Raw genomic sequence first — 27,222 nt, 5'->3', positions numbered from 1 at the left:
ATAACCAATCCCCCCCCCCCCCACACACACACTGTTATATACATAGTGCACGAACACACAGCCTAGAGGAAAAGTTATATGCTATTTTCAGTCTACCAGTTTTCCACCTGTAGCATCATTGTTGGATGTCAGAAAGCTGCAGAGTTTTTGAGTTTGGGATTTTCAGATGGCGGATACTTACCTTGTGTTAGAACTGGAGTTTGGGACAAGCAGCTCGTGACACTTCACTTGCAAACCTCTTCCCTTCCTTTTCAAGCTGTGCTCAGCACTTTAGGGGTGGAGGTCACTATGGCTGCACCATGAGCCAACTTCCTACCTGTTCTTCTCCCTCTCTGGCACGTCCAACACTGCTTGCTTATGCCAGCGTCCAGGCCTCTCTGAGAAGCAGGCCACATAAACCCATTCCTGCCCAGGAGAAGGGTAAAAAGACCAGTTTCTCCCCTATCAGAGCAATGTCCTTGAGTTGCCCTGAAGAAAACTCTGATTTGAGTCCTTCAATGGCATCAAGTCTTTTAAGATGGATGTGTAGACACACAGCTGAAAGGAAGCCTTTGAAAAAAATAAGCTGATGGGTCTCACAGCTAATTTTGCTATCCCTGGGACCTGAGAATAAGTTCGTATTTCACAGGGAAATCCGGGGGACTTATTAAACCTTTGAGAGGACTGGGAGAAGCTCAGTTGGGGGAGTATTTACCTCACCAGCATGGGGATCTGGGCTCAAGCCCTGATACCTATGTATAGCATGCCAGGTGTAGAGATACCCTTGCATTCCCAGCCTGGAGAGAGGCTGACAAGAGGGTTCCTGGGACCTGCTGGCCAGCTACTCTAGCCTAACTGGTGAGCTTCAGGCCCTTTCAAAGGAGGTTCCTGAGGTTGACTCCTGAGGTGGTCCTCTGGCTTCTACACACATGTGCACACATACACGTGCTATGCATATATAAGCATGCACACCTGCACATCTTTACATCTGCACACCCACACATGCACAGACAGACACTCACTAAAAAGCATTAAAAATATGGCACCCGAGGTCCCGAGGAACTGAGTGGTCAAACGTGCAGAAACTTGAGGGCTGAAGAGATGGCTCAGCAGTTAGGAGGACTGAGTGCTCTTCCAGAGGATCTGGGTTCAATTCCCAGCATCCACAGCTGCCTGTAACTCCAGTTCCATGGAGCCTAACGCTCATGGCAAAACACCAATGCACATAAAAAAAAATTAAGAAAGTGCAGTAACTTTGCACAAAAAATAGAAATGCAGACCCACAGCATCCTTCGAGATGGTCAGAAATAGCCCAGTTCCCAGCTCTTAGTAGCGTGCCTTTGAAGCATTATGGACCCAGCCTGGGTGGTGTCTTTCCAAAACGCTCTAGCATTTTCTTATGGAGCAAGAGATATAAAATATAACTATGAGGGAAGTGCTTGGTTATTTAAAAAATATGAGTGTTGGAATATTTCCAGAGTACGTGTATTACTTAGAAAAGAATTGCCCCGTTTTTGTCCAAAGAGATCTTGGCTCATAGATCTGGTTGAGACTTGTTTTGATTGTCTCACTAGTGGGTAGCATTTGCCCATTCTTTCCCTAATGTTTCTGTTTCAGGTTTAGGAGAAGAGATGCCAGGCATGAGAAGAAAAGGAGACAATGGTTCTTTTTTTAGGGTAGAAGGTGAGTGACTGGGAAACCAATCCCTGGAAGTGAGGCCATGTCGAGCCTGGAGAGGCAGGTTCTGAGTGTGAACCCTGTGTCAGAATAAACCCGGGTGGTGGTTCAGATGAGAAATGCCCCTATAGTCTTGGGCACTTGAACACTTGTTCCTTTGCTAAAGGAAGCATGTCCCTGGGGGTAGGCTTTGAGAGCTTAATGCCTCAAGCCACTTCCAGTCGGTTCTCTCCACTTTGTGCATCACATTTGTCTCGGCCACTCTATCTGCCACCTGCTGCCATGGCCTCTGCATCAGCTCCTGCCTCCAGGATCCTGCCCTGTTTCAGTTGCTGTCCGGGCTTTCTTCAGTGATGAACAGCGATGTGGAAGTTTAAGTCAATGAATCCCTTTCCTCCTCAACTTACTTTTTGGTCATGCCGTTTCTCTGCAGCAATAGAAACCCTAACTAAAGCAGTGTCGAACCCTTCAGGGACAGGGTTAATAGACCGTATATATGTTAAAAGGGAAAAATCAAGTAAATGAAGACATGTTCGCTAAGTGCTGCTATTTTCAATATGTTGCATGGGTCAAGGTCTCTCACGGGTCCTGGAGCCGATCAATTTAGCCGGGGTGGATGTTCAAAGGGCTTCGGGGACCCATTGGTCTCTGTCCCCTATCCTCAGCACAGGGGTTAAAGATGTGCCTCTTGGCCGGCTTTCATGTGGGTATTAAGGATCAAACTCAGGGCTCCACATTTGTGCAGCAGGCACTTTACAGACCGAGCCATCTCCCCAGTCCCGGGGCAGCTTTGAGATGGAACATGAGGATGGCTGGCATCTGAAAACAGGTCCTATTTTCCTGGCCAGTGTCTGTGGGAATGAGAACCCCTGGGGCACACCCTGCAAGCAAGCTCTTCCTAAAGAAGGACAAGGAAGAGGCAAGGAAATCCAGAGGCAACTGAACAAAAGGTGTATGGTTTAAAATCTCCCCAAATATACATTTACAAGTGTAGGTTCTTGGGGTTCTGCTATGGTTGCTGACCTCGGAGGCTACAGACCAGTCCCACTCCAGATTCTTGTATATCCTAGGTCTCAAGGGGACATGGATTGGAATGGGTTAAATGCCCCCACACTGATTGCCACTCTTAGTATACTTGGGCGGTTTATCTGTCTCTACCTCATCTGGACATGTGCACGCCTGTCTGTGGGTCATCTGTTAATTTATTACTTGAGTAGTACTATTTCCTTAAAATTCCCTCCCATTCCTTGGTTAACTTTTTAACATTCCTGATGGGCGCTCTTGAAGTAACAAAGCGAACAAAAGCAAACCTTAAAATTTTGATGGATTTTAACTTTGTTGCTGTTGCTCATACTTTTGGTATCTTAATAGCAAAACGATGCCAGGAAGATTTTTGCCTATGGTATGCATTTAGGCCTTTGGAGCTTGATGCCTTATGAGCAGGATTGTGTGCACCGTGTCGCTCTTGCACGTGGATCTCCAGTTGTACCAGACACACTGGCTGAAAGGACAAAAGCCCCATCAGACATTCTTGGAACCCAAGAGTAAACCCAAGATGTGCTCTCTAGACTCTCAGCTCCCTTGGTCGCTCTTGGCATGCACTGGAGTGAGGGCGCCACACGGTGTTAGTTTCGTGCTAAGATTTGAAACTGGGAGGCATGAAACTTCAAGGTTCAGTATTCTCTTTAAGACTGTTTTGGCTGTACTGAGCCCTTTCCAATTGCACGCGAATTTTAGGATCAGTTTGCTCATTGGTACAATAAAGGCAGATGGAATTTTTATGGAAACTGAATGGGGAAACAACTGTGGAGTATCGCTTGCTTGAAACATTCCACTTCATGAGAGCGAGATGGCTTTCCATGTGTTTTCAGGTTATGAGTTCTGAAATTATCGCTGAATGTTTTATTCTTCTTGGTGTTTAGGAGTGTTAGTCACTCATCTTGCCTCTGTGACATTTACAGAAACAACTTAAGGGAGAAAGACATTTATTTAGGCTCATAGTTTGGAGGGCATAGTCCACTATGGTAGGAATGCACGCAGCTGGAGTGGTGCAGCTTATTCATATCTGGTGGATCTGGCAACAGGATACTCTAGCCAGAAACAGAAGTCGATGGAGCCTTTAAGATCTGCTCCTGGCAGCCTGTTTGTGCTCCAACATCTTCACCACCTCCCCCAAACAGTGTCACCAGCTGGGAACCAAGTGCTCAAATAAACGTGCCTGTGATGGACACGTCACATTCAACCCCTAACACCTCGTGATTACAACTGGTTTCTTATTCCATTTTCAGCTTGTTCATTTGCAATACACAGAAATCTGATTTTGCTCATCGTCTCGCAACTCCCCGAGATTAATTCAGTTTCCTTAGTAGAGTCTGTAGGAATTTCTAATAAATAGAAGATTATGTCGTTGGCACACATGGAGTTCTGCCCCTTTCCTCTCAGCACGACTCCCTTTATTTCATTTTCTTAGGTAGATGACTTGGCAAGAGTCTCAAGTACAATGTTACTCAGAAATGGCCGGAGCAGATCCTGGGTCATGCTTTTATCTACTGTAGGAAAGCCTTCAGGCTTTTGTGGCCACTGTGATGACTGCTGGCATGTTTGTGGTGTTTTCACGGCTTTTGTTTCTTGATGTGTGTTATTCTGCTTGGGAGTCTGTTTCCTCCTAGAAGTATATGTATTTTATGGAAGTTCTCTACTTTATGGCATACAACTTTTCATGGTATTTATCACTGTCCCCTTTGCTTCTGTAAGATCGAAAACAATGCCCCTTCTTCTGCAATTTTAGTAACTCGAGTTTTGTCCCCTTGAACAATATAGCTAAAGGTTTACCAGTTATGTTGATTCGATCATATAACCCATTTTTTTGGTTTTGTTGTTTTTCTCCATTCCCTATTTCATTAATGTCTGCTCTCATGATTTTAGTTCCCTCTTTCTGCTTGTTCGGATTTTGTTGCTTTTCCAAGCTGCTAATTTGAAATCTTTTAAAAAAAGATTTTATTTTTATCTTTAATTTTGCACACGTGAGTGCTTGTGGGTTTGTGCAGGTGTGAGTGTGGTACCTCCAGAGGCTGGAAGAAGGCACTGAATCCCTGAAGCTGGAGTTATGGTGGCGAGCCTCCGACATGGGTACTGCGAACTCAACACTGATTCTTTGAAAAACATAATGGTCATTGCTGAAGCATCTCTCCAGCCCCTTTCTAGTTTTTTAAAAAATGTAAACATGGGCTCTGTAGTTAAGAGCGCTGGTTGTTCTTTCAGAGGACCTGGGTATAATCCCCAGCACTCACAGGGTGGCTTGCAGCCATCTTTAACTTCCAGGGGCTCCAACACGGTCTTTTTTTTTTTTTTTTGCCTCCAAGGGTATCAGGCATACAAGTGGTTGTACTGATATTCATACAGGCAAAATATCCATACACATTAAATAGAATAAATGTAAACATAAATTTTTAAAATGTAAAATTCTTTTTTTTTTTTTTTTTGGTTTTTCGAGACAGGGTTTCCCTGTAGTTTCTAGAGCCTGTCCTGGAACTAGCTCTTGTAGACCAGGCTGGCCTCGAACTCAGAGATCCGCCTGCCTCTGCCTCCCAAGTGCTGGGATTAAAGGTGTGCGCCACCACCGCCCGGCTAAAATGTAAAATTCTTAAGCTAAGAATGTCTCTGTGGACTGTTCTCATCACATTCTCTAAGTTTCGGCATGCAGAGCCTTCATTTCTGTTCATCTCAGAACCAGGGTCTCTTCTATCATTTCTCTTTGTCCTATCGGTTATCTAGGAAGCAAATCATTTAATTTCTACATATTTTTGAATTCTCACAGTTTCTTTCTCTTATTGATTTTTAATTTCATTCTACTGTGGTCCGAGAATACACCCAGTTCTTTGTTACACCAGTTGGATTCTTCTCAAGATGCTCAAGTCTTGTTGGTTTAGAGGACTGTTCAAGCCTTTGGTTTCCTTTCCAATATTTACCTAGTTTTTCAAGCCCACTCCTGAAACTGGGTGTGATAAGACATTTTAATACTATGAGATTCCATTTCTCCTTTCATTTCTGTTACATTTTCTCTAGGGCTCTGGGGCCAAGCCAGGCACATTTTGTAACTGTTGCATCTTCTTGACAGACACATTGTCATTACAAAGTATTTCCACCTCTACTAATTTCTTTTTAACCTTCGGGAGTAAATTCATGACTCTGCACATGCCAGGCAAGTGCTGTACCACTGGGCTGCATGTCCCAGCTTAACATGCTTTTAGAAATCTGTAAGTTTGATTTCTATGCTTCTTGTGATAGTGGTAACTGCCAACTCAATCAAGTTACTCAGGAGGTATGCCTTTGGGCACACCTGTGAGCGACAAATAAAGGTTATCTTCTGATAATGTTGGTGAGGGGTTGTCTGGATTTTGTGAGCTGATGTGGAAAAACCCATCTTAATTGTGACCATTGTGACCAGCTGTGGCTACATCTACTTTCCCACCACGACAGACTGTATCTTTGAACTGTGAGCTACATAGAATAAAGCTTCTTCCTCTAAATTGTTTTTGTCTGAGTGTTTTATCAAAGCAATAGGAAAAGAAGCCCAGACACTGCTACTGCATGATGATACCTTTGTTTTCATTGCATGTCTATAAAAATATGCATTTTAATGGAAAATGGTTATTCCATATCTGTAGACTGTTGCTTTAATACAGTTGACCGGTACCGAACTTAAGAAAACTTGTTAGATCCCATGAGAAGCAGACTGTTTTAGGATCTGGTCACTATGCCCATCTTTTTTTTTTTTTATTGTTGTTAACTTCTCCAGCAATTCTGCCAGTTGGAGAATTTCCCATCATTGCCCTCAATCATAGAGCGTTCATTCCACAGCATTTGACATCTGACGTCCTCCCGGAGCCTGAAGAACATACATTTCCTTTTCATTTCAGATGGCTCACTTTGTAATAAAGCAGAACTTCCCCAGGGTCTGGCTACTGGGGGAAACTGGGGACCCTCTTCCATATCTAGCCTCTTCAGGGCCTGCCAGGAGAACACCCTGAGAAGCTGCTCCCTCATTTTCATGGCTGGCATCCCCAAGACAGAGGGATCTTGGTAACCAGACTGGGCAGCTGTCCCCCCATATGGCTAAACAGACCCTGGGAAACAAGGCCAGAGTAGATGCACCCCTTTCCATGGCTGGCTTCTGCAGGGCTTCACAGGACTTGGGGAGCCAGGATGGGAAGTTGAGCCCACCCCTATTTCAAGGATGGCCTCCCAGATCTGGATAGGACCTTGGCAGCCAGACCAGGGAAGCTGAGTTCCCCTCTTTCACGACTGACCTTTCCTAGGCCAGATAGGCCGTGGGGATCCAGGTGAAGGAAACTGCACCCTCTTTTTACATAGCTGGTCTCCCCCAGGACAGGACAGGCTCTGGGGTGTCAGAGCCAGGAAGCTGTGCCCCCTTTAAATGGATGGCCACATCTGGGCTGGTCATACCCTGGGGTGCCAGCTGCTCTTCTTTGTATGTGGTAGCACCTTTAGAACTTGGGCTCTTGCTGAGGGCCAGGTCTCTCCATATCTCAGCAGGTGAAGTAGCAACGTAAGGCAGGGGTCAGCAAGCTACGCTCTGGGCTGTCTGTCTTGAGGAATACCTATGACTGCATTCACATTGTCCAGCATTTTTCCTTTCCAGAAAACATGACATAAACGTTAAAATGAAATATCAAATGCTCCATTTTATCATTGGGATAAGGCAGGGAGAGAGAAGGGCCTCTCTGATACACTGCAGAGTTTGTATGAGAGTCATTTCCGAACAGGAGGAATCGAGTACCTAGGAAACGGGTGTCTGGGAAGTCACTTGTCTGTAATAACGGAAGGGAGGGATACACAAGCAATGAAAGCAACTCTGGAGTTGACCATTCTTCCTCTGTCCTGTGCTTTCCTAATTCTGATAAACAAGGAAAGGTTTCAAAATTTTACTGTTTAGTTGGAATGTAAGTGAGGCCCTGGGATCTGGATAGCGTCTGTAAAGTGTTCTGGCATCCAGCTAATATAGATTCATGTTCACCATTCACACATCATGGAGGCCCAGTGTAGACCACTGTTCCACAGCTACACCTACTGTTTTCATTTCAGGAAAAGGCAGGAAAAGTCTTTGAAGTTTCATAGTAGCAAGAAACGGATTAAACAACAGCATCATTTTCAAATTGCACCTGTGGCTTAAGACACACACACATTTCAAGCTTCATTCTGAAGTTAGGGTCTTCCAACCCCCTCTCTGAATGCATGTACATGCACGCCGCAGAACATACTTTAATAAGAAACTGTGGTATTCCATTCAGCTTTAACCAAACACAAGGCTAGCATGGTTGAAGGTAATTGAGGAAGGAACACAAATTTAAAAACCAAATACCCTTCTCTGCAGATGACTGTTCAATCCAATTGCAAGTAAATGTTCTTTTCTGAATCACCCTAATTCAATGTACAGTACACCATGTACTGCCTGGGAAGAGGTTCAAATCATAAATGCTATAGGGAAATATCTAATAACTTGGAATAGCTTTTCAAGTGGCTAATATGCTCTAAAAGGCTGCAGAAATGTTAAGCCTGGTAACACATGAGTTCTGGGCTCCGAGCGGAGCCCACTGCGCTGTCTGTGGCTGGGTCTCTAGGGCTGGCATACAGTATCCCTCTTTTGGAGCCAGTGACAGGGCTTTCTTCCCGTAGACTGTGGTCAGCAAGGCGAAGGCTGCTGGCCACACTCGTAACAGCTGATCCAATCTGTGATTTCTGCCTCTCCTTCCAATGGTGGGGCCAGGTTTGCTGATACTTGTGTTGGTGTGCGAGATTCTGGAGAGGGGCCAGCAGCCTGTGTAGATTCTAGATTCTACATGGCTGAGGCAGGGGAGGCAGGGGAGGCAGTGGGGGGGAGAGACATCCACAGAGCCAGGCACCGACTCAGAATAAAGAGGCGCTCGTGGTGTGCACTTGGGAAAGGAAACTGTGGGGTAACCCACTGGAAAAAGAAGGTCGAAGAAAATCAAGAGTGCAGGAGAAAAAGGAAAACGCGAGGGGAAAAAGACAAACAGCCACGATGTTTTAAAGGTCAAGAAGTAACAATAACAGAAAGGGTCTTCCACTGTGCCAGGCCCAGCAGCAGGCTCTTTTTAGCTTCGTTAATAAAGTTCACACCGTTAGTTCCTAGGGTGTCCTTCTGGGCCACTGCCTCTAGCCTCCAGTTATGCCTACCCATTCCAACTGGCATTTGCTCTCTAGGCCTGACACGGCTCCAAGTGATACCTGCCATACCCAAGGCAGGTTTCACTTGTGTGTCTGATCTCTTTCTATTTCTAGTCCTCAGTTTCTGAGACCAGACTCTCCACTTTTCATTCAAGTACCCCGAGTCCACAAACTATAGGATCTTATGAAAGATACATGACAACTAGACAGTGCTCTGCAATAGTTCAGATGTTCCTGTTCAAATGTGTATGTTATGTGTCTAAAATAGATGTATGCTGTATACACATTTACATATAGTATGCATATGCATGTGTACACACATACATAGTTGTGTATACACTGGTGTGCATATATATATATATATATATATATATATATATTGCTAGGATTTGCAAGACTTGCAAATTCTATTATCAGACACATTTCTTGAGTTAAACAGGTAACAACTGCAGACTCGTGGCAATTCATTTTCATGTGCCTATCTCAAACAACAGTAAAGGGTCAGATGGTCCAAGAATAAACAAACTAACAAACAAAGCAAGCCAGCTTGGAACCGCAGCCAGTATTTCCTTTGCTAGCCCTCCAGAAAATTCTAGGTGTTGGTTTATCTTTTCTCAATTTCATTTTCTCTTCGGTTTGTGGAAATTCCACTCATTCTTTTATGCAGGCTTTATTTGACTTTAGAGTCAGAAAGAGATTGGAAGAGGGTGAGATTTAAAAAAAAAATAACGGATGGGAGCATGCCTGTCAGGTTGCAGGCATGCAAGACTGTCTTTCCTCTCTAAGCTCTGTAAGTAGCCAGCACTGAGAAGGTGCCTGGTAAACAGGAGGAGGCTGATCAGGAAGAAAGGAAGTTGCAGAAGGCACAGCATATGATTATGGCTGCGCTCGATGCTCAGGGGATAATCAAGCAGGCAAGACAAAGTCATCCAGTGTAACAATGTGCCCTTCATTGTATCTCCATTCTAAGATGGGACCTTTAGAGTGTGGGCTCTTAGTGAATGAGGTTCCAGTATCTCAGTGGGCAGAGTGGGCAGGATGGGCAGCAGGATCATCAAACGATGAGAGAAAGTTCTGTTCAGCCACAAGGGGCATCACCACTACACTTTCCTCATCAGGGCTCAGGAACCATCACGTAAAAGGAGGTAGAAAGACGGAAAGAGTCAGAGGTTGGGAGAACCAGATTGCAACAGACCTTCTGGTCATGGCTCCTAAACTCACAGCAGCTATGGTTGCCTGCGTAAGTAAACGTTCTAGCCCGGAGCCAGGAGGGGCCCATGAGCCCCGCCTCCTACCAGAGGGGCTATGACAGTTGATGGGCTCTGGGGCACGACCGTTTCTTTGCATGACTACTAATTTCCAAACACATCCCGAACATTATCAATGCGAGACTCATTGGTTCACACCAGTGCTGTCCCATACATATGAGCCATACATGTCATTGGAATTTTCCAGCAGTCGTGGGAACGGTGAAAAGAAACAGTTGGGACCTGGAGAGATGGCATAGAGGTTAAGAGCACTGGCTGCTCTTCCAGAGGTTCTGAGTTCAATTCCCAGCAACCACATGGTGGCTCACAACCATCTGTAATGAGATCTTGTGCCCTCTTCTAGAAGACTTGCAGGGATATGGGCAGGTAGACCACTGCGTACATAATAAATGTTAAAAAATAAACAATTGCATACTTCATTTCAGTAGTATATTCTAGGGCTGGAACACTGAGCCAGCATATGTGAGACCCTAGGGTTGGACCCCAGCGCTATAAAGCAAATACATCTAAACCAAAAAAAAAAACAAAAAAACCCAAAAAACCAACACCAGGGCTGTGAAAGGGCCCAGCAGATAAAAGTGCTTGCCATTCAAGCCTGAGAATCTAAGTTCCAGTCCTGTAGCCCCAGAGTGGAAGGAAAGAGGCAATTCTCCAAAATTGTCTTCTCACCTCCACACATACAGAGAGGCATATGTGCTCTGCCTAATAAGAAATAAATACTTAAAGTAATAGCAAAACACATATACTTTCTCCCAAAATATTTGAAATACAGTTACTCTAGATGATTATAGTCCATACAATCCCATTCCATATTATTATCTTACAACCTTAGATCATTGATATTTATAATTTCATTCCCTTTGAAATCTGGCATTTTTTATGCACATAATTTATACATGCAGCAAATTTCACCTTGGATCAGCCTATCACACTGAGTGGTATACCCCTAGAGCATCATGGTAGATTTCTAAACTTCCGGCTTGGCAGGCAGCACACCGGGTTGTGCTACTACTCTAAGCAGCAGCTTTGACAGAAGTTCTGTTCTTCTGTCCTCAGCTCTAATAGATGAAACCTGGCCCATCTGTGGCTTATCTTAGGGATGGAACCAAATACATCTGTGGCATCTGAGGGTCCCCTTCTGGCTCTCTCCTTTCTGCATCTTGTGCCTTCTCAGTTTCCTGCTGCTGTGCTCACCCTGAGCATGTGTGGGATTCACCAGCAGTCCATCACAGTTCTAGCTGGGCCTCTGTTTAGGTCTGAATCTGAAACCTTCCTCTCGAGTTCATGGTTTGAAGGCTTGTTCCCTACCTAGCTGGTGGTGCTAGGATAGGAGGCCATGGAACCCGTGGGAGGTGGCGCTTAGCTGGTAGCAGTGAGTTACTGTGGGGAAGGACTTTGAAGGCCATAGCCTGGCCCCTGGTTCCAGCACTCTTGCTGCAGCTACCTGATCTGTAGAGTCCCACAGACAGCACTGACATGCATTCCAACCATTAACATGAGCTGAGCTGCAAGGCCATGCTCCCTACACTAGCCACAGCGCCTGCAAACCCTTGAGGCCATGAGTCACAAGCAATCCGCCCTCATTGAAGCAGTTCCTGTTGAATGCTTTGTCACAGCAATCAAAAGTAACTAATACAATGTCCACATAGTGACAAACTCACAATGGAAACTCCACATGGGGCCACTCTGGCCTCCTGTTCACATACTCCACTCCAATTTCTGTCTGCATTCTAGCTTTTAAATAGTTCCTTTTTGTATTTTCTCCAGAGTTCCTTGTCATTATCCACAGCTCCATCATTATGGGATGTAAACCCTTTGATTGGCAGCTTTTAAGCCCTGTTCCTTAGTGTTCCACAGAGGTGCCATGAGCAAGCTGATCTAAGTAATTTCTCAAATGAAGATCTTTTCTTAGTGATCTAGGTTGTGGCAAGTTGGCACTCAAACCTTTCCGAATGAGACCTTCCTTAAAGCCTTTAGCTTGGACATAGACTTTCATTCTTATTTTTGGAGGCGCTCACAGAATCAACATAAGGAACACCGCCTGCTTGCTCTTCCTTCCCATCTTCTCTTAAGCACAAGCTAAGAGTTTAACAAAAGGCTGCAATGATGCGAAGATGGTTCAGCAAGATAGGGCGCCTGGCCGACCCCAGGAACCTGAATTAGATACCCAGGGCCCACGTAGTGAAGAGAGACCATCAATGCCCGAAAGATGTCCTGGACCTCCACACGTGCCATGGAGTGTAGTGCCCGCAGCTCATCACTACAATGGAGTATGTGTAAACTCTCTCTCTCTCTCTCTCTCTCTCTCTCTCTCTCTCTCACACACACACACACACACACACACACACACTCTCTCTCTCTCTCACACACACTTTCTCTCTCTTTGTTTCTCTTTCTTTCTCTCTCTCTCTCTCTCACACATACACACACACATTTAATTAAAAAATAAAACAGTGTAAGCAAAGGGGGTTGATACAAAAGCCAAACACATTGTGAGACTCCTGAATCAGGCCAGGGGTACACAGAGAGCTTAAAAAAACTAGTTGCTCAACTTGGGGCAGAAAGGGAGGCAGAGGGGTAACATCACACAATGCATTAGAGTCACGGAGTACCACGTGATCCAGGCCACTGAAGCAACTAGAAAGAAATGCATACAGCTAGTGAACACACTTCACCCAGTTTATCCCAGTTGAGATGTCCCGATGCACATGGGTAGCATGAGATGTCCCAGAGCACATGGGTAGCATGGCCATCTCATGTTTCAGCTGGGTCTGGCAGAGAAGTTGAGGTGGCTCCCACATAGCAACAAATGGTCACAGAGACATGTCAACCATACCCATTAACCTCCTGGACCCTTATTCTTCAACGCTAAAATTCTAGCACTTATTTCTTCTTCCTCCAAGACAAGCGATTTCGGGGAGCCAATAGGTGCCAGTCAAAAGTGTGTGCCCATAGCAACGTTTTCTCTGTGAGATGCTGTCAGTCATGACCTATAAGCTTCCCTCCAGCCAGGACAGTATATTTCCATTAGTGTTCTGGCTTAGAAGGCAGACGTTCAGAACCGTGCTGTGTCATGGTGCTTCTGTTGGTGACAGAACCAACCATGGGCATGCAGCAGGAGTGTTGTAGATCACAATATAGCTGAAAACTTCCCACTGCTTGTACCACATCACGGTGCAACCCATGTATGTGGCAGCACGCATAGAAACAAACCTACTGCGCTGTCACATTTATCACTGTTGGAGAGGGCTGGGATATATGAGCGTACACAAATACACATGGGGTATACTTGCCTATGCATGATCTTGAGGAAGTCAGAGGTCAGTGCTGGGCATCTCCCTCTATCACTTTATTGTGTTTTATTTTGAGACAGTCTCTTGGTGAGCCTAGAGCTCACCAACTGCCTAGACTGGTTCCAGCAAGTCTTGGGTATCTATCTGCCTGTTTCCACACATCCCTCTAGCTCTGGGGTTACAGACATAAACACACAGAGACAGGGTCCTCATGATTGCACTTTACCAGCTGATCCATCTCTCCAGCCCCAACACAGCACAGCACACACTACCGTAATGATAATAAGTTACTGTTCATGTACTTACTATGGTACAATTACTATTGCTATTTTAGAATGTGCTCCTATTAAAAGTATTATTCACCGTAGAGAAGTCTGTGTTAGAGCAGCACCAACCTACCCATTCTGTGTCTACCAACTATATATATATATCAATTTTGTGTTTAAATTAATGTTCTATTTTGTTCATGTTCTAGGAACAATAAACTATAACACACCTACACAGTTAGTCTATGTGTGTAGCGAACATTGTATCATCTAAATAGGTAATTCTCAGAATGTGCTCCCAGCATCAGGCAGCATGACTACTTTGAAAAAGCAAAAAAAAAAAAAAAAAAAAAATCACTGGCCACACCAGTAGGATGTGGCACAGACTGGATCTGTGGTGTTAACTGTGTATTACCATCCCCTCATCCAAACTGTTGCTATCCAATATGCTGGTGGTCCAAGCCACAGAATACAGGACTTACCGGGACTGGCATGGGTGAGAGTTGCACCTTCGGACCTGGGGCTCAGGGCGGCTTGCTTGGGGGCAGTCACTGTCATTCACCAGGGTTGTGGTCTTGTTAACAATCCGTGTGCACGATACAATGGTCCTGCGTTCTCCTGGAAGCCAGACCATGGGAACTGAGAACTTATGGAGGCACATGCCTAGAAAGCCATTCGTTCAGGCTTATGGAGGGAGTTTGGGGGGCAATTACTGATCAATAAGTGAGTCATGTTCGTTGTCAAAGATGGGGAGCTGCTCTCTTAGGGATAGGGCATTTAAGTCATAGCAGAGTTGTATGGAGCAGGGTAATATTTTAGAACAATCTGAGAAAGTGGGAGGACCTTCAGGTCAGTTGTGTCCTTGGACAGCCTGGGAGTTGCTAAAGCTAATGCTTTGCTTTGGGGCTTTCATTTCCATCAGAAATTGCTAATCTTTTGATCTGCATGCTTAAGATTTAAAGTCTATGGAGATCTGGGCCCAGTTATGCCTGTGTATCAGCTTTCACTGAGAGTGTGGTCACTGCTTTGTTTCCCGAGAGATGTGAGGTAGCTGCTGAGATGGACATTCAGGCTTGCTTTGCTCTGGCAGGTGTCCCACACTGGTTCACTTAGCTCAGGGGTGCTAATGTCTCAGTGCCATGTGCTCTTCGGCAGCTTTGCAAACCCATTAACCTTTCTTTGAGAGTCCCTATGAGCTCTCAATCTGATGGTTACAACTTTGTCAGGAAGGCTGAGTGATGATGGATAGGAGGGTGGCCTCTGGAATCAGCTGTTTGGGTGCCTGTTGGCTTTGCCACTATCAGCATCATTGTGACCACAGCATCAACAGGTGGCCACCATGCTTCTATGCCTCAGTTTTCCCAAGTGGGACAGCTTGCTTCGCCACACTTCAGACTGCTGTATTAGTGCCACTGGTATGGCTTGAGAAGAATGGCCATAATGGATGAACAGGGAGTCAATACAACTATGTAGACCCAGGTTTCTTCGTAGGATCTGTTGTTTGAAGAACTGGTCATGCAGGGATGACTTAAAAATGGGGAGTCTTAAGCCACAATGTCTGCCCTATGACTCACAAACATAGTCATATGTAAACATGAAAGCAAAGAGCCATCAGATACAGCAGCAGGCTCGACCATGGAAGGAACTGGAAGTCAGTGGCGTCACCAAGGCAGCTGTGGTTGTGTGGCAGTTCAGAGTTCCCAGAGGAGCACAGCCTACTATAGTTCCTCTGGGCTGCCCAGAGGAGATACAGGCACGGGTCCCTAAAGTGGGAGGGTGGGAAGCCAACAGTATAAGGGACAGCTGAAGTCCCCAAGACAAGAGATCTCCTGGAAACGGTGTACTCTGGTAGGGCTGATGGTGGTACCTGGAAGCTGTGCCAGTTGTCACAATTTGCAGAGAGTAAACATTTAGTGTGAATAGTTAGCTGAGATAACTTAAGGGTTTGATCACATTGTGGCTCTGATCTGCCCAGGAACAATGGGATGATCCCTTTGAATGTTAAATAAGGCCATACAAGCTGCCTATGTGACAACATCATCTTAGCAGACAAGCCACTCAAGAGAGGGATGGGTGGGGTTGCACCTGGGTTCTAGCTTGCCACCCTGCTCGCTGGGTAGACACTGACAGCCCTCATCAACCCTCTGATCAATCCTCTGTCCTAACTCTGTCTTATCCACCATCCTTTGTGTCATCTCCTATGATCTCCCGAGTGCCTTATTGGGGGGGATAAATGACACTGACTCAGAGGTAGCTTACTTCTTAGTCGAACTTACTGTTCTTTATTATCTTACTTGTGTGATGCGCTCTCTCTCTCTCTCTCTCTCTCTCTCTCTCTCTCTCTCTCTCTCTCTCTCTCTCTCTCCCCTATTCCCTATTACCATAGATAGGTAACCTTCAAACACTTCAAAGAACTGTAGAATATGGCATTTAAATAACTTAGAATTCTATCGACATGAAACATGATTCCTCTTGGCAGCAACGGGAAGCACTGATCTATTCCTGAGAGAATGCTGGGCACCCAAGACACTCCACTTGGAGCTTGTTTTCTTCTTGACAAAACTGGCCTTTGGGCAAAGAACTGCCCATGTCTTGACCACTGACAAAACGGTGTCCAGACTGGACAAGCAGGGTACAAGCAAAAAGACGGCCAGACCTTGCCAAGATGGGGTAGACAGTTTTAAATTTTTTCCTCCCTCTGAAAATGGTCTGTCAGTTACTCTAGGCCTTAGACAAAGTTGGTTGCCCCTGTGTTGCAAATGAGACTTTGGGTGATTACTCAGGTAGCTGGTTGTCTCTGTCATTTCTTGAACCTTTTGGAAGTTGCTTTATTGCACTTCCTGTTTACTCAAGTAATATTAGTTCCCTTCTCAGGTCTTTGATGGGGTTGAAAACTAGATAGTCATAGTTACTTTCCTCTCATGACTTATCCATTTTTAATATAAGACTTAGATTTCTTAGGATAGGATAACTTTTGAAACATTGAGCATAAGTTTCCCTTTTGATGTTGTTCATGCTGCTTATATTTTGAATTTTTATGTATATTTTTACTTCTTCTTTTCCCTGGACAATTCTTGATATTTATTCTTATTGTATATAGTTTTATATTAGGCTGATAACTCTTTTATTTAGACAAAAGAGGGAGGTGCTTGGAGACTCCTTCAGCCAATAGCCTTTAAGATAACTGCCCACTTTGAGTGTGGTCACATGTTCTATAAATGCAGAAAGGTCTCTTGGCTGCTGGATTTGGTTCCAGTTCCCAGTGCATGCAGAAGACTGTGGATCACTGCTCTTTCTGTGAGTTTATCCCAGATAAATAAATCTTTGTTATACTCTATTCTGGGCTATTGTGGAACTCTTTTGGACACCAACACTCTTGCTCACTCTCTCCTGCTTTCCCACTTCCCTAGCCCTGGCCATGTCCAGTCTACTCCTTCCTCCCTCTGCTCTGGACTCTACCAGATGCCTCTGGATATCTTCTCTCTCTTATCTACAATAAAAACCTTCCCATACCATGGAGCAGCCATGCCAGCAGCTTCTTTATACCTTCTTCAATGAAGTTTTCCTGCTGCTCCTTGGTAAAACTTTCATTTCTTTCTTTTGTTCTTTGATGGTTTCCCATGTGCACATATTGAATTTCGGTCATTTCCCTCGTTACCTTCTCTCACCCCCCACCCCTTTTTGAAGCCTTCTGGGTCCCAACAAGCCCTCTCCTAGTTTGATGTCTTTATAGTATAACCCACTGTGTTGAATGACAGTTGCTGGCATGACTGGGGAGCTCTTTATCACAACACGGGCAGTTTCCCAGTGCTCCTTCTTAATTCCCTACTAGTGGACACCCCACCTTTGCTACTGCAGGACTTTGCAGTGTGACAGTCCCTTTGGCTCATGTGCAGTCTCCATAGTGGAAAGTGTGGAGCAGTCATTACACTTTAGAGGTGACGATGTGCAGGTGTGGACAGAGGGGGCAGGTTGTCTCCTGAGGCCGTGAGAGACACAGAATCAGGACCCACTCGAGGTGTGCTCTGTCCAACCCAGAGGACCCTCTGCTTTGCACCTTGGAGAGGGTGACTGTGGCAAAGAGGACAGGGTACTTGGGTATTGGTGAGGTCTTCGTCTGGTCCCATTCCACCAAGTTGCAGATCTACTTAAATATCCTCAGGGACACTTTTATTTTCATACCTACCACCTACTCACATGATTGGCAAATCTCTACTGCTAGGGTTAAGCTCCAGGCCACGGAGCAGTGTGGGCCCTCTAACCTGCAGGAGCTGGGAAGCCTTGGCTATGTGCTCTATTGAGATTTTCAGGGCCTAAGTTCTTATGGAACTATATATTTTCTATTTCCACACTGGGCAGACTGAAGCAGAGGGCCCCAAAGTCAGTGTTTCCTCAGCTGCACCCTCACCTCCCTCACCCCCACCTTACCTCCTCCACACTGCACGCTGCACCCTTCCCAACCACTGTGGGTCCAGAGAAACAGAGCGTCCTGTGGCTTGGCTGGCTCACTCCGGTTTTCAGTGCTCTGGTTTACAGGTATGGTGTATTCGTAATGAATCCCATAATTCTGGTCGTGAAAGAGCAGCACCTGGAGCCATGAGAAAAGGGAGGCCTTGCTGAGATGGGGTGAGCACCCACAGAATGCTGAAGGTGTAATCCGAGCTGCTGTTACTCTTTCTCTGCTAGCCAGCTCTCTTCTGAAGAGCAAAGCCGGTTAAAGCTAGAGGTGTAGTCTCAGTTTCAGGTTCCTCAGGGACTTGGGCGGTGTGTGGGGTGAACACACCATCCATCATTGGTGAATTCCGGTCTTTTCTAATCCACAGACAGCCTGTTTACAGGAGGAGTTTGGGGTAGTGAACCACAGGCTGTTTGTGGTATTTTTCGATATCCTGCAGCAGGGTCCACAGTCCTATCAATTTGCCCACAAATGTGAAAGACACAAAGGCTGCTTTTCCCTAGAAAGGGATGAGACCAGTACTAACCATTTCTTTGAGTATAAACTTGGTGCTGGCTAGTTTTGGTCAACTTGACCCAACCCAGAGCCATTTCAGAAGAGAAACATCAACAGAGAAAATGTCCACATAAGAATGGCTCATCAGCAAGTGTGTGGCACCATTTTATTGACTGATGACTGTTGTGGATGTTGCCATCTCTGGGTAATATAAGAAGGTAGGTTTCCCCCCAAAAAAGGTATAAAATACAGGCGGTAGTGGTGCACGCCTTTAATCCTAACACTCGGGAGGCAGAGGCAGGTGGATCTCTGTGAGTTTGAGACCAGCCTGGTCTACAAGAGCTAGTTCCAGGTCAGGCTCTAAAGCTACAGAGAAACCCTGTATCGAAAACAAAACAAAACAAAACGAAACAAAAAAACAAAAAAGAAGGTAGGCTGAGCAAACCATGAGGAGCAAGCCAGTAAGCAGCAATACTCCATGGCTTCTGCTTCATTCCTATCTCCTGGTTCCTGCCTTGCTTGCCTGAGCTCTCTCAGTGACAGACCAGGAAGTGCAAGATGAAAAAGGCCATTTCCTTCCCTAGATGCTTTTGGTCATGGTGCTTGTCATAGCAACATAAACACTAACAAAGGCAAGTGCTGCCCTCTAGATGGCGTCTTCTATTAGTCACTGCTACACTGGAGGGTGTGTCCTCCATCACAATCACTGCTACACTGCAGTGTGTGGTGTGTGTGCTCCATCACAGTCACTGCTACACTGCAGTAATAGACTCAGGAGTAAGTCAGACTCAAGTGCATGAAAGATGCAGTCTGAGGCAGAGGGACTTGGGGTACAGTCATGGAGCCTAAATGATGACTACGCCTGTTGCCTGGCTGAGGCCTGGCTCATGGCTGAACACTAAGTGTAGACAGAGGTGCAGAGAGGTATCTGCCTGTGGGAGCTGCAGTTTGGGGACCATGCATCTGAAATCCTAGTGAGGGTTCAGAATGAAAGGGCCTATGCTTTGCCTGGGGGGAAACATGTCATGCCATGTCAGACCACCTAGTGCAGATGTGATGTGTGTGTGTGTGTGTGTGTGTGTGTGTGTGTGTGATGCTGCAAAGCAGGCTTTCCTGTGGGAGAGGAACCTGGCTGTAGACCAGTGAGTGTCTCTGGGGGTAAGGGGCTAGCAAGTTCATCTCTAGCCACGAAGATCTGGGAGAACTACAGGCAGAGTGCACAGCCCACCTCTGTGTCCTGGGCTCTGAAAGATCAGGATGGAAGTGTCAAGTGACAGGCGGGAATTGTCTCAGGCTGCCTGGGCCTGCAAGGCTAAGTGGAAGGATGGGGGCAGGAGCTCTAGAAGTAGACGCGATACCTATCTATTTCCCCAGCTAATAGACCTGCACGCATGCACTTGGGGAAATGCTTCCCGCTGAAAACCAAAGGGAAACAAAATCACAACAACAATCACAACAACAATCACAACAACACCGCCCTCCAAAACACTAAGCAAAAGGAAGTGAGTAGTCTTCATCAGAGACCTTTATTCCCCTCAGTGTGGGAATGAGGCTGGAAAGTTGAGGCTCCATATGAAACCAGTTTCATAACCTTGTATGATTCGTGCATTTCTGTGTCTAGTTGGTTTCAAATGCTGATCCCTAGGACTCTGTAGGTAGCCCTGATTGTGAAAGCAATGTACGCACCACAGTTTGGGGACCATGGCTTTCTATGCTGAGGCAAGGGATCCTTGACGTGAAGTGGAGTAAAGAGCACATTTCAAGGGAGGAAAAGTTAGATATTAAATAAGGGCTGAAAATTCAGCTGGTTGTGAGATACTTTCTCTGACTTCAGTTATGGTCCGAACAGCCTGAGGCTGGTACAGGCTTCACTGGGCTGAAGACCCATCTGCTTCTCAGAGCATCTGGTGAAGAAAGGCCCTATGCACACTTCAGTGCTTGTTAGAGAGGGCAAAGGACAGCTCTAGCAGCTGATGCTTCGGCATGGGCCCCCTCTGTGCCCCTCTGAAGACTTGCTTTGAACTCAGAATAGTTGTGGGCGGTTGTTTCAAAGGCTTTGACTGGGAAACATCTCATCCTGGAGAAATGGCCCTGGGACGGGTCCCTGGGTCCCAGAGATCAACTTGCAGAAATGATCTCCAATGGAATCCCTGGCAGAGTCCCAGACAGTTTATGGCCCACATGGAAGCTGGCTGGCTTTCAGCTCCGCCGAAACTACAAGGGGTCAGCACCCTCATCAGGCCGCACTCAACACCCGCGGTAGGTGGTGGCCAGATAATCTGAGTGTTAGCTCATCTCTAGGGGGCACAGATAAGTGGGGAGGGGAGAGGGTAGAGGGGAGAACTTCTGAGCAGGCGCTTCGGACAAGTCGTGCTTTCATGACACATGCACAAACTGCCGCAAAGCCTGATCTTCAGGAAATCACTATCAACCAGCATCACCTGGCATGCACAAGGCCTGTGTTCAATCTCTAGCACCCTCACAAAATTATCCATAATGGGGTGTTGTCATACATAGTCCATGAGGTCGCTTAGACCCTGAGAAGGCAGCTGTGGCATGACGCCCCGGAGGCCTTTCATGCCAAGCCCACTTTCAAGTGGCAATCAGGGAGCGCCCAGGAAATAAGAGATAACACGGACATCCTGGCTAGCCTGAGTATACAGGTTCTCCTAAGACCACACGGGGAGTAAACAGAAGATGGAATCTGATTCTTTCCTAATTCCCCAGTGCTGGTCGTAAGCAGAATCTGGCCAGTCTGTGTGGTACCTACATTGCATCCACAGTTCACTTCCAGAAGGAGCTTCCCACTCTGGGGCAGCTCTATGTTTGCTATCGTCTGTTGCAAAAACAGATTTTGAGCACAGCTGTGCTGGTTAGTCTTATGTCGACTTCAGAGGAGGGAACCTCCATTGAGAAAATGTCTCCATAAGATGGGGTTGTAAGCCATTTTTGTAATTAGTGACAGATGTGGGAGAACCTAATCAGTTGTGGGTGGGGCTGCCACTGGGCAGGTCATCCTGGGTGCTATATAAAAAAAAAAATCAGGCTGAGCAAGCCGCAGAGAGCAAGCCAGAAAGCAGCATTCCTCCATGGCCTCTGCTTCAGTTCCTGCCTCCTAGTTCCCACCTGGTTTGATTCCTGCCTTGGTTTCCCTTAGTGGGCTGTAACTCTGGATATGTGGGTCAAACAAACGTTTTCCTCCCCAAGCTGCTTTTCTGTCATGGTGTTGCATCACCACAATGGGAACCCTAAAGTAAGACAATGACCGTCTGCTTAAAGATACCAGCTGTCCCTGGCTGTCACCCATATGACTGCACAATCTCTTCCTGGAAGCACCTCCTTTTGAAAAAGCTAGGTGCTCTGCTAGTGAGCAACCAGAAAGAAATTCTGGGAAGGAACCCTGAGGTGGAAGGAATGGGGAGATGGCTCAGTTAGTATCGTGCATGCTCCAGTTATTAATGTGCATGTTCCGGTATCGTGCATGCTCCAGTGAGTATTGTGCATGTTCCAGTGAGTATCGTGCATGCTCCAGTCATTAATGTGCATGCTCCAGTGAGTATTGTGCATGTTCCAGTGAGTATCATGCATGTTCCAGTTATTAATGTGCATGCTCCAGTTATTAACGTGCATGCTCCAGTGAGTACCATGCATGCTCCAGTCATTAATGTGCATGCTCCAGTGAGTATCGTGCATGTTCCAGCGAGTATCGTGCATGTTCCAGTAGTATCGTGCATGTTCCAGTTATTAATGTGCATGCTCCAGTGAGTTTCGTGCATGTTCCAGTGAGTATCGTGCATGCTCCAGTCAGTAATGTGCATGCTCCAGTCAGTAATGTGCATGCTCCAGTTAGCAACATGCATGCTGCAGTGAGTAACATACGTGCTCCAGTCAGCAACATGCATGCTGCAGTGAGTAACATACATGCTCCAGTCAGCAACATGTATACTCCAGTCAGTAACATGCATGTTCCAGTCAGTAACATACATACTCCAGTCAGTAACGTGCATGCTCCAGTCAGGAACGTGAATGCTTCAGTCAGTAAAAGATATGCTTCAGTCAGTAATGTATATGCTACAGTAATTAAAGTGCATGCTTCAATCAGTAACATGCACACTACAGTCAGTTGCATGTGTGCTCTAGTCATTAATATGCATGCTTCAGTCAGTAATGTGCATGCTCCAGTCAGCAACATGCATGCTACAGTCAGTAATACACATGCTACAGAAGCACAAGGAGCTGAGTTTGGATCCTCAGCACCCATGAAGAAAGCCAGGCATGACATCAAGCATGTCTAATCTCAGAGCTGCAGGTGTGGGTAAAGAGATAAGGGACCTGCTGACATTCACTGGACAGCCAGCCTAGCCAAATTGATGATCTTCAGGTTGTGTGAGAGGCCCTGTCTCAAAGTGTAAATGCAGACAGCAATCAAGAAAAGACATTGACTTCTGACCTCTGGCCTCTACACACATGTGCACAAATGTGTGCTGGAAGGCACATTTACATACCCCCAGGAACATGTTCCTTCACCACATACACACACTGTATAAACACATCACACATATCCGTATACACAAACGAATGAACAGATGAAAATAACAGGGAGCCTTGCAAACTCCCCGGAACCAGAGGCATCGCCTTCCACCCAGGTCCTGGGAACAAGACTAGCAAACCTACAACGATGCCAGCTGAAGCCAATGCCCAGGGCCAGCACTCACCATCAGATGCAGTGGCACCGTGGTGGGTCCCTTGGCTGAAAACTTCTCCCATAGGCCTCTTCTCACATAGCGGACGGTCGTACCTGCAATCTGGAACTCCCCCGGGAGCTCTATCTTCCAGTCGCTGTTGATGGATCTCTTACTGGAGTCTTCGAGAGCTGCAAAGGAAGTGGAGCATTGGAAAATCAGTACCATTTTAGCCTGTCCTCGGAGGGGTTGTGGGGGTCCTGCCTGAGTCTGAGGCCACCACGTGGGCAGGCAGGAACCGGCAGTGAGAGAGCTGTATTCTCTGGGCACCAGGGACAGACAGCAAACTTCTCTGGTTCCCAAGAGAAAGAGTTGTGGGGGCTGATGGCACACCTTCCAGCACATGCCTATCCCTCTGCCGATTCCAGGAATGGGATTGGGGGAGAAGCTGGAGGCTGGAGATGTCAGGATCCAGTCCAAACCTATGGCAGGAGATGGCCTCCTGCCGGATGAAAGAGTTCTACACTGGTATATTCAAGGCCACAAAACATGTTGTAGAGCTTTGGCAAAACTCACCCATTCATTTGATATTAAAAACCTATTAACAAGTATTAGTTGTACTATTTTGGTGTTCAGTATGAGAGTTGATTATGTGTATATTACAATATCAATAACCACTATTCCACATTCCACGTGTGAAAGAGATCACACAGGACTTGTCTTTCTCTGGTTTTCTGTACATCACACAGTCTCCTACAGTTCCACCCTCTGCGCTGCCAAGGACAGGTGAAAGTTGGCCAAGTCACCAACATCATCTCTAACCCAGTTCTGCTCAAACCCCTATGTAGCTGAGTGACCTCGAACTTCTGATCTCAATTATACTTCCCTATTGCTGAGGTTACAGGTGCACACCATCATGCCCCGATTATACAGGGCTGGGGATTGAACCCAGAGCTTCCTGTGTTCCAGGCAAGCACGGTACCAATCCCCAGGAGCTTTATAAAAGCTTTATTTACTTTTCTATTTCTATGCACATGTGTGTAAGTTCCTGCATGAGTTCATGTGCACTGCGTGAAGGCAGAGCCCGAAGAGATCAGAAGAGAGCACCAGACTGCCAGGAATGAAGTCACGGCCAGTTGTGAGGCACTGTGTGGGAAGCAGGAGTTGAACCAGGGTCTTCTCCTAGAAGGGCGAGTACTTTAACCCCCATGCTATCTCTCCAGCTGCCTCCCCCCATTTGAGACAGGCTTTTCCACTGTAGCCCAGGATGGCCTGGAATTCACTGCATTTCCTGGCTTTTAGGTGTCAACCATTCTGCTCCACTTGATCCTTCTTTAAGAATGAAATGTAAATACTTTATGAGTATTAAAAAAAAAACAAAACCTCAAACCAAATAAAACCCAAACCCAAACAAAACAATCCCTCTAACGCAAACTCCTCACTCTCACTGGGGAGATGTAAAGCAGCTCACACTCTTGTCAGCACGTGCCCAGGGATAGAACAAGAATTAGCAAACGTTGGCAAGGACAAAGGGGAAAATCCTGCACGGTGTAGCTGGGAATGTACATTTCTCTGGCTATTATGGCAAATCCACAGAATAGGCACCGAGTCAGCCCAGGATCTATCTGGCCTCCCCACCTGCGATAAATATCCACAGGAAATGAAATCAGCACCATGCAGAGATGTGCTACAGCAATACTCACAGCAGGTAGAGCCGGAATCAATCTAGATGCCAACTGATAGATGCATAGATAGAGAAAATGTAGAATACATGCACAAAAATGGAACGTTATTTGGCCATGAAAAAAATATAGACATCCTTCCGTTTTACTGTTAGCTCCCTGGGCCTTTGGGACAGCAATGTAACTCCGGTATCCTCCAAGGATCCGACATCCCCATATTGAGAAAGCGATACTATTCCGTTACACACTTATGCATATACACCCCCAGCTCCTCACAGAGGTGATGATAACTCTTGGCATCTGCCAGGAAGGGTAAGGGCTGAGCTCTGGGCATTCAAGGCCCACATTCTCTCACTCTCATCTCTGACGCGAAGCTTAAAGGCATCCGTACACTGCCACACCCACAGTACAGAGTGTGGTCACATGGCCTTCCTGCTTAAGAGAATCTCTGTGGTAGAGTTCTCATGCCCTTTGCTATTGTTGTTGCTATTTAGAGAAAAAAGATCACTATATGAAAAACAAACAAACACACAAAACAAACAATCAGGATATACTCTGGTACTTAGTAGGTGACAATGAGTCTTAAGGCCATTCTGCAAAATGAAACTCTCATGTACTCTGGTCCACAACTAGATGGAGTCCTAATGCCCCTGACTTCTCCACGTCACTTTGGAGCCCCAATTTACAGCCAATGACTTCAGAGACCCTTCCATGTCCTATTATCTGCCTGCTCAGACTAGCAACTAAACAACCCACTGAACAGCAGCTTTAGATATGGAGACTCAAAGGGGTCCCTGGAAGCTGAATCTGTCAGCTATGCTGGGTCAGAAGCCCCAGGGTGAGGTCTGCTCAGACAGGTGGCTGTAGGATACGGGGCAGGTCCAGCCTTGGCTCCCTGGTCTGTGTGATGCTACGGTCCCAGAGAATGCAGTGGGAGAGCCAGAATGGGGCATTTCGACTGTGCAGCAGCCAGTACAGACAGGGCACTGTTCAACATGGTGATGTATTGGTGAGAAGCATATCCCAGGGAGGCTGCATACAGGGACTCCAGGGAGGGGTCAGGGAAGAGAACACTCTGCTCCTCAGAACAGATCTGCTGGAGACTTTCTGGCTACTAAAAATGAGGGGAGATCATGGGCCCCCCAGGTTTTCTCTTCCAACATCAGCTCTTGCAAACCACTATTTAAGAAGCACCCCTTCACACACTCTTACCCACTAATCTTCCCAAGGACTCTTGGGATTATTCTCCTCACATGCCAGATGAAGAAAATGGAAGCATGGGGAGGTTAAGGAACTTGCCCGAAGACACTCAGCTATAAAGCTGTAGCAACGAGACCCGAGCCCAGCAGACCGAGCCTCACACACTTGGCTTAGTATCTCCAGGTGAAAGTGACAGGGACGTTGGTCGTCTTTCAGCTCCACTGGAGGTTTGGGAAGTCACCTCTTGCACATGCTCATATATCCTCGACTGGAGGGATCACCATGGGCTGGTGGGTAGTTCCAGAACAGAAAGATGAGGGGAAAGAGTCCTCGAACAAAGAAGGAGTTGAGGATGTCCATGGGACAGCTTGGGGGGGGCTGTCCATCCCCTCCTCTATTCGGATGGTTTCCTGGTAGGGGACTTAGGAGAGAGCACTGTTGCTCTCAGAGAACTCAGAGTTTGGAGGACAGATAGGTAATAAAGAGATAGGGCACAGCTTCATCTGCTCCACGATAGAGGCATTTTCTCACAAGGTGGCCATCTTGACTGTCTAATGTACTTGCTGTCCAACCTATTTTTGCTTCTCCATCTTTAAGGAATCCCCCACACCAACCCCAGTCAGCTTCTCTTGAGAAGGTTTTCCCTCTACTCATGCGTGACTATGTCCAGTTCTGGGCTTTGGCTACTTTTCTTCTTAGGCACTATCCAAAGACATCAGCCTGATCTGTCGCCACATGGGAACCCCCCCCCCCCCCCCCCCAAAAAAGGACAGGGGCGTTGAGATAGGCTGACACTGTTTTCTGTCACACCATTTGAACTCCTAGATTCAGCAGCACCTGGAGCTGAAGCCCAGAAGCTCAGTGACTGGGGACTGGATCTATTTGTCGCGTGTGTCTTTAGGAGGCCAACCTGTTAAATGACTAGCCAAGGCAAAGGCAACACAGTCAGAGGAAGAAAAATACTGTGATGGGTTCTTCAGAGCCATCTCAGGTCTTTACAAACACAGACTCCACA

The 27,222-nt window shown here is 46.4% G+C and overlaps 1 protein-coding gene across 2 annotated transcripts in view; it reads right to left on the bottom strand.

Moving 5' to 3' along the window:
- Window positions 1-27,222, bottom strand: part of Adamts17 (ADAM metallopeptidase with thrombospondin type 1 motif 17) — a 314,297-nt gene that overhangs the window by 56,916 nt on the left and 230,159 nt on the right. For both annotated transcript variants that reach the window (XM_038314049.1, XM_038314048.1), the window contains exons 17-19: window positions 23,359-23,516; window positions 18,121-18,280; window positions 14,175-14,310 (exon numbers count right to left, since the gene is read on the bottom strand). In XM_038314049.1, the coding sequence (XP_038169977.1) occupies window positions 14,175-14,310; window positions 18,121-18,280; window positions 23,359-23,516 (454 nt within the window). The remainder of the gene's footprint in view (window positions 1-14,174; window positions 14,311-18,120; window positions 18,281-23,358; window positions 23,517-27,222) is intronic.

The sequence above is a fragment of the Arvicola amphibius genome, chromosome 12 (genome assembly GCF_903992535.2).
Source record: "Arvicola amphibius chromosome 12, mArvAmp1.2, whole genome shotgun sequence".
Taxonomy (NCBI): Eukaryota; Metazoa; Chordata; class Mammalia; order Rodentia; family Cricetidae; genus Arvicola; species Arvicola amphibius.
The sequence above is the reverse complement of the archived record's forward strand: the minus strand, read 5'-3'. Positions and strand labels throughout refer to the sequence as shown.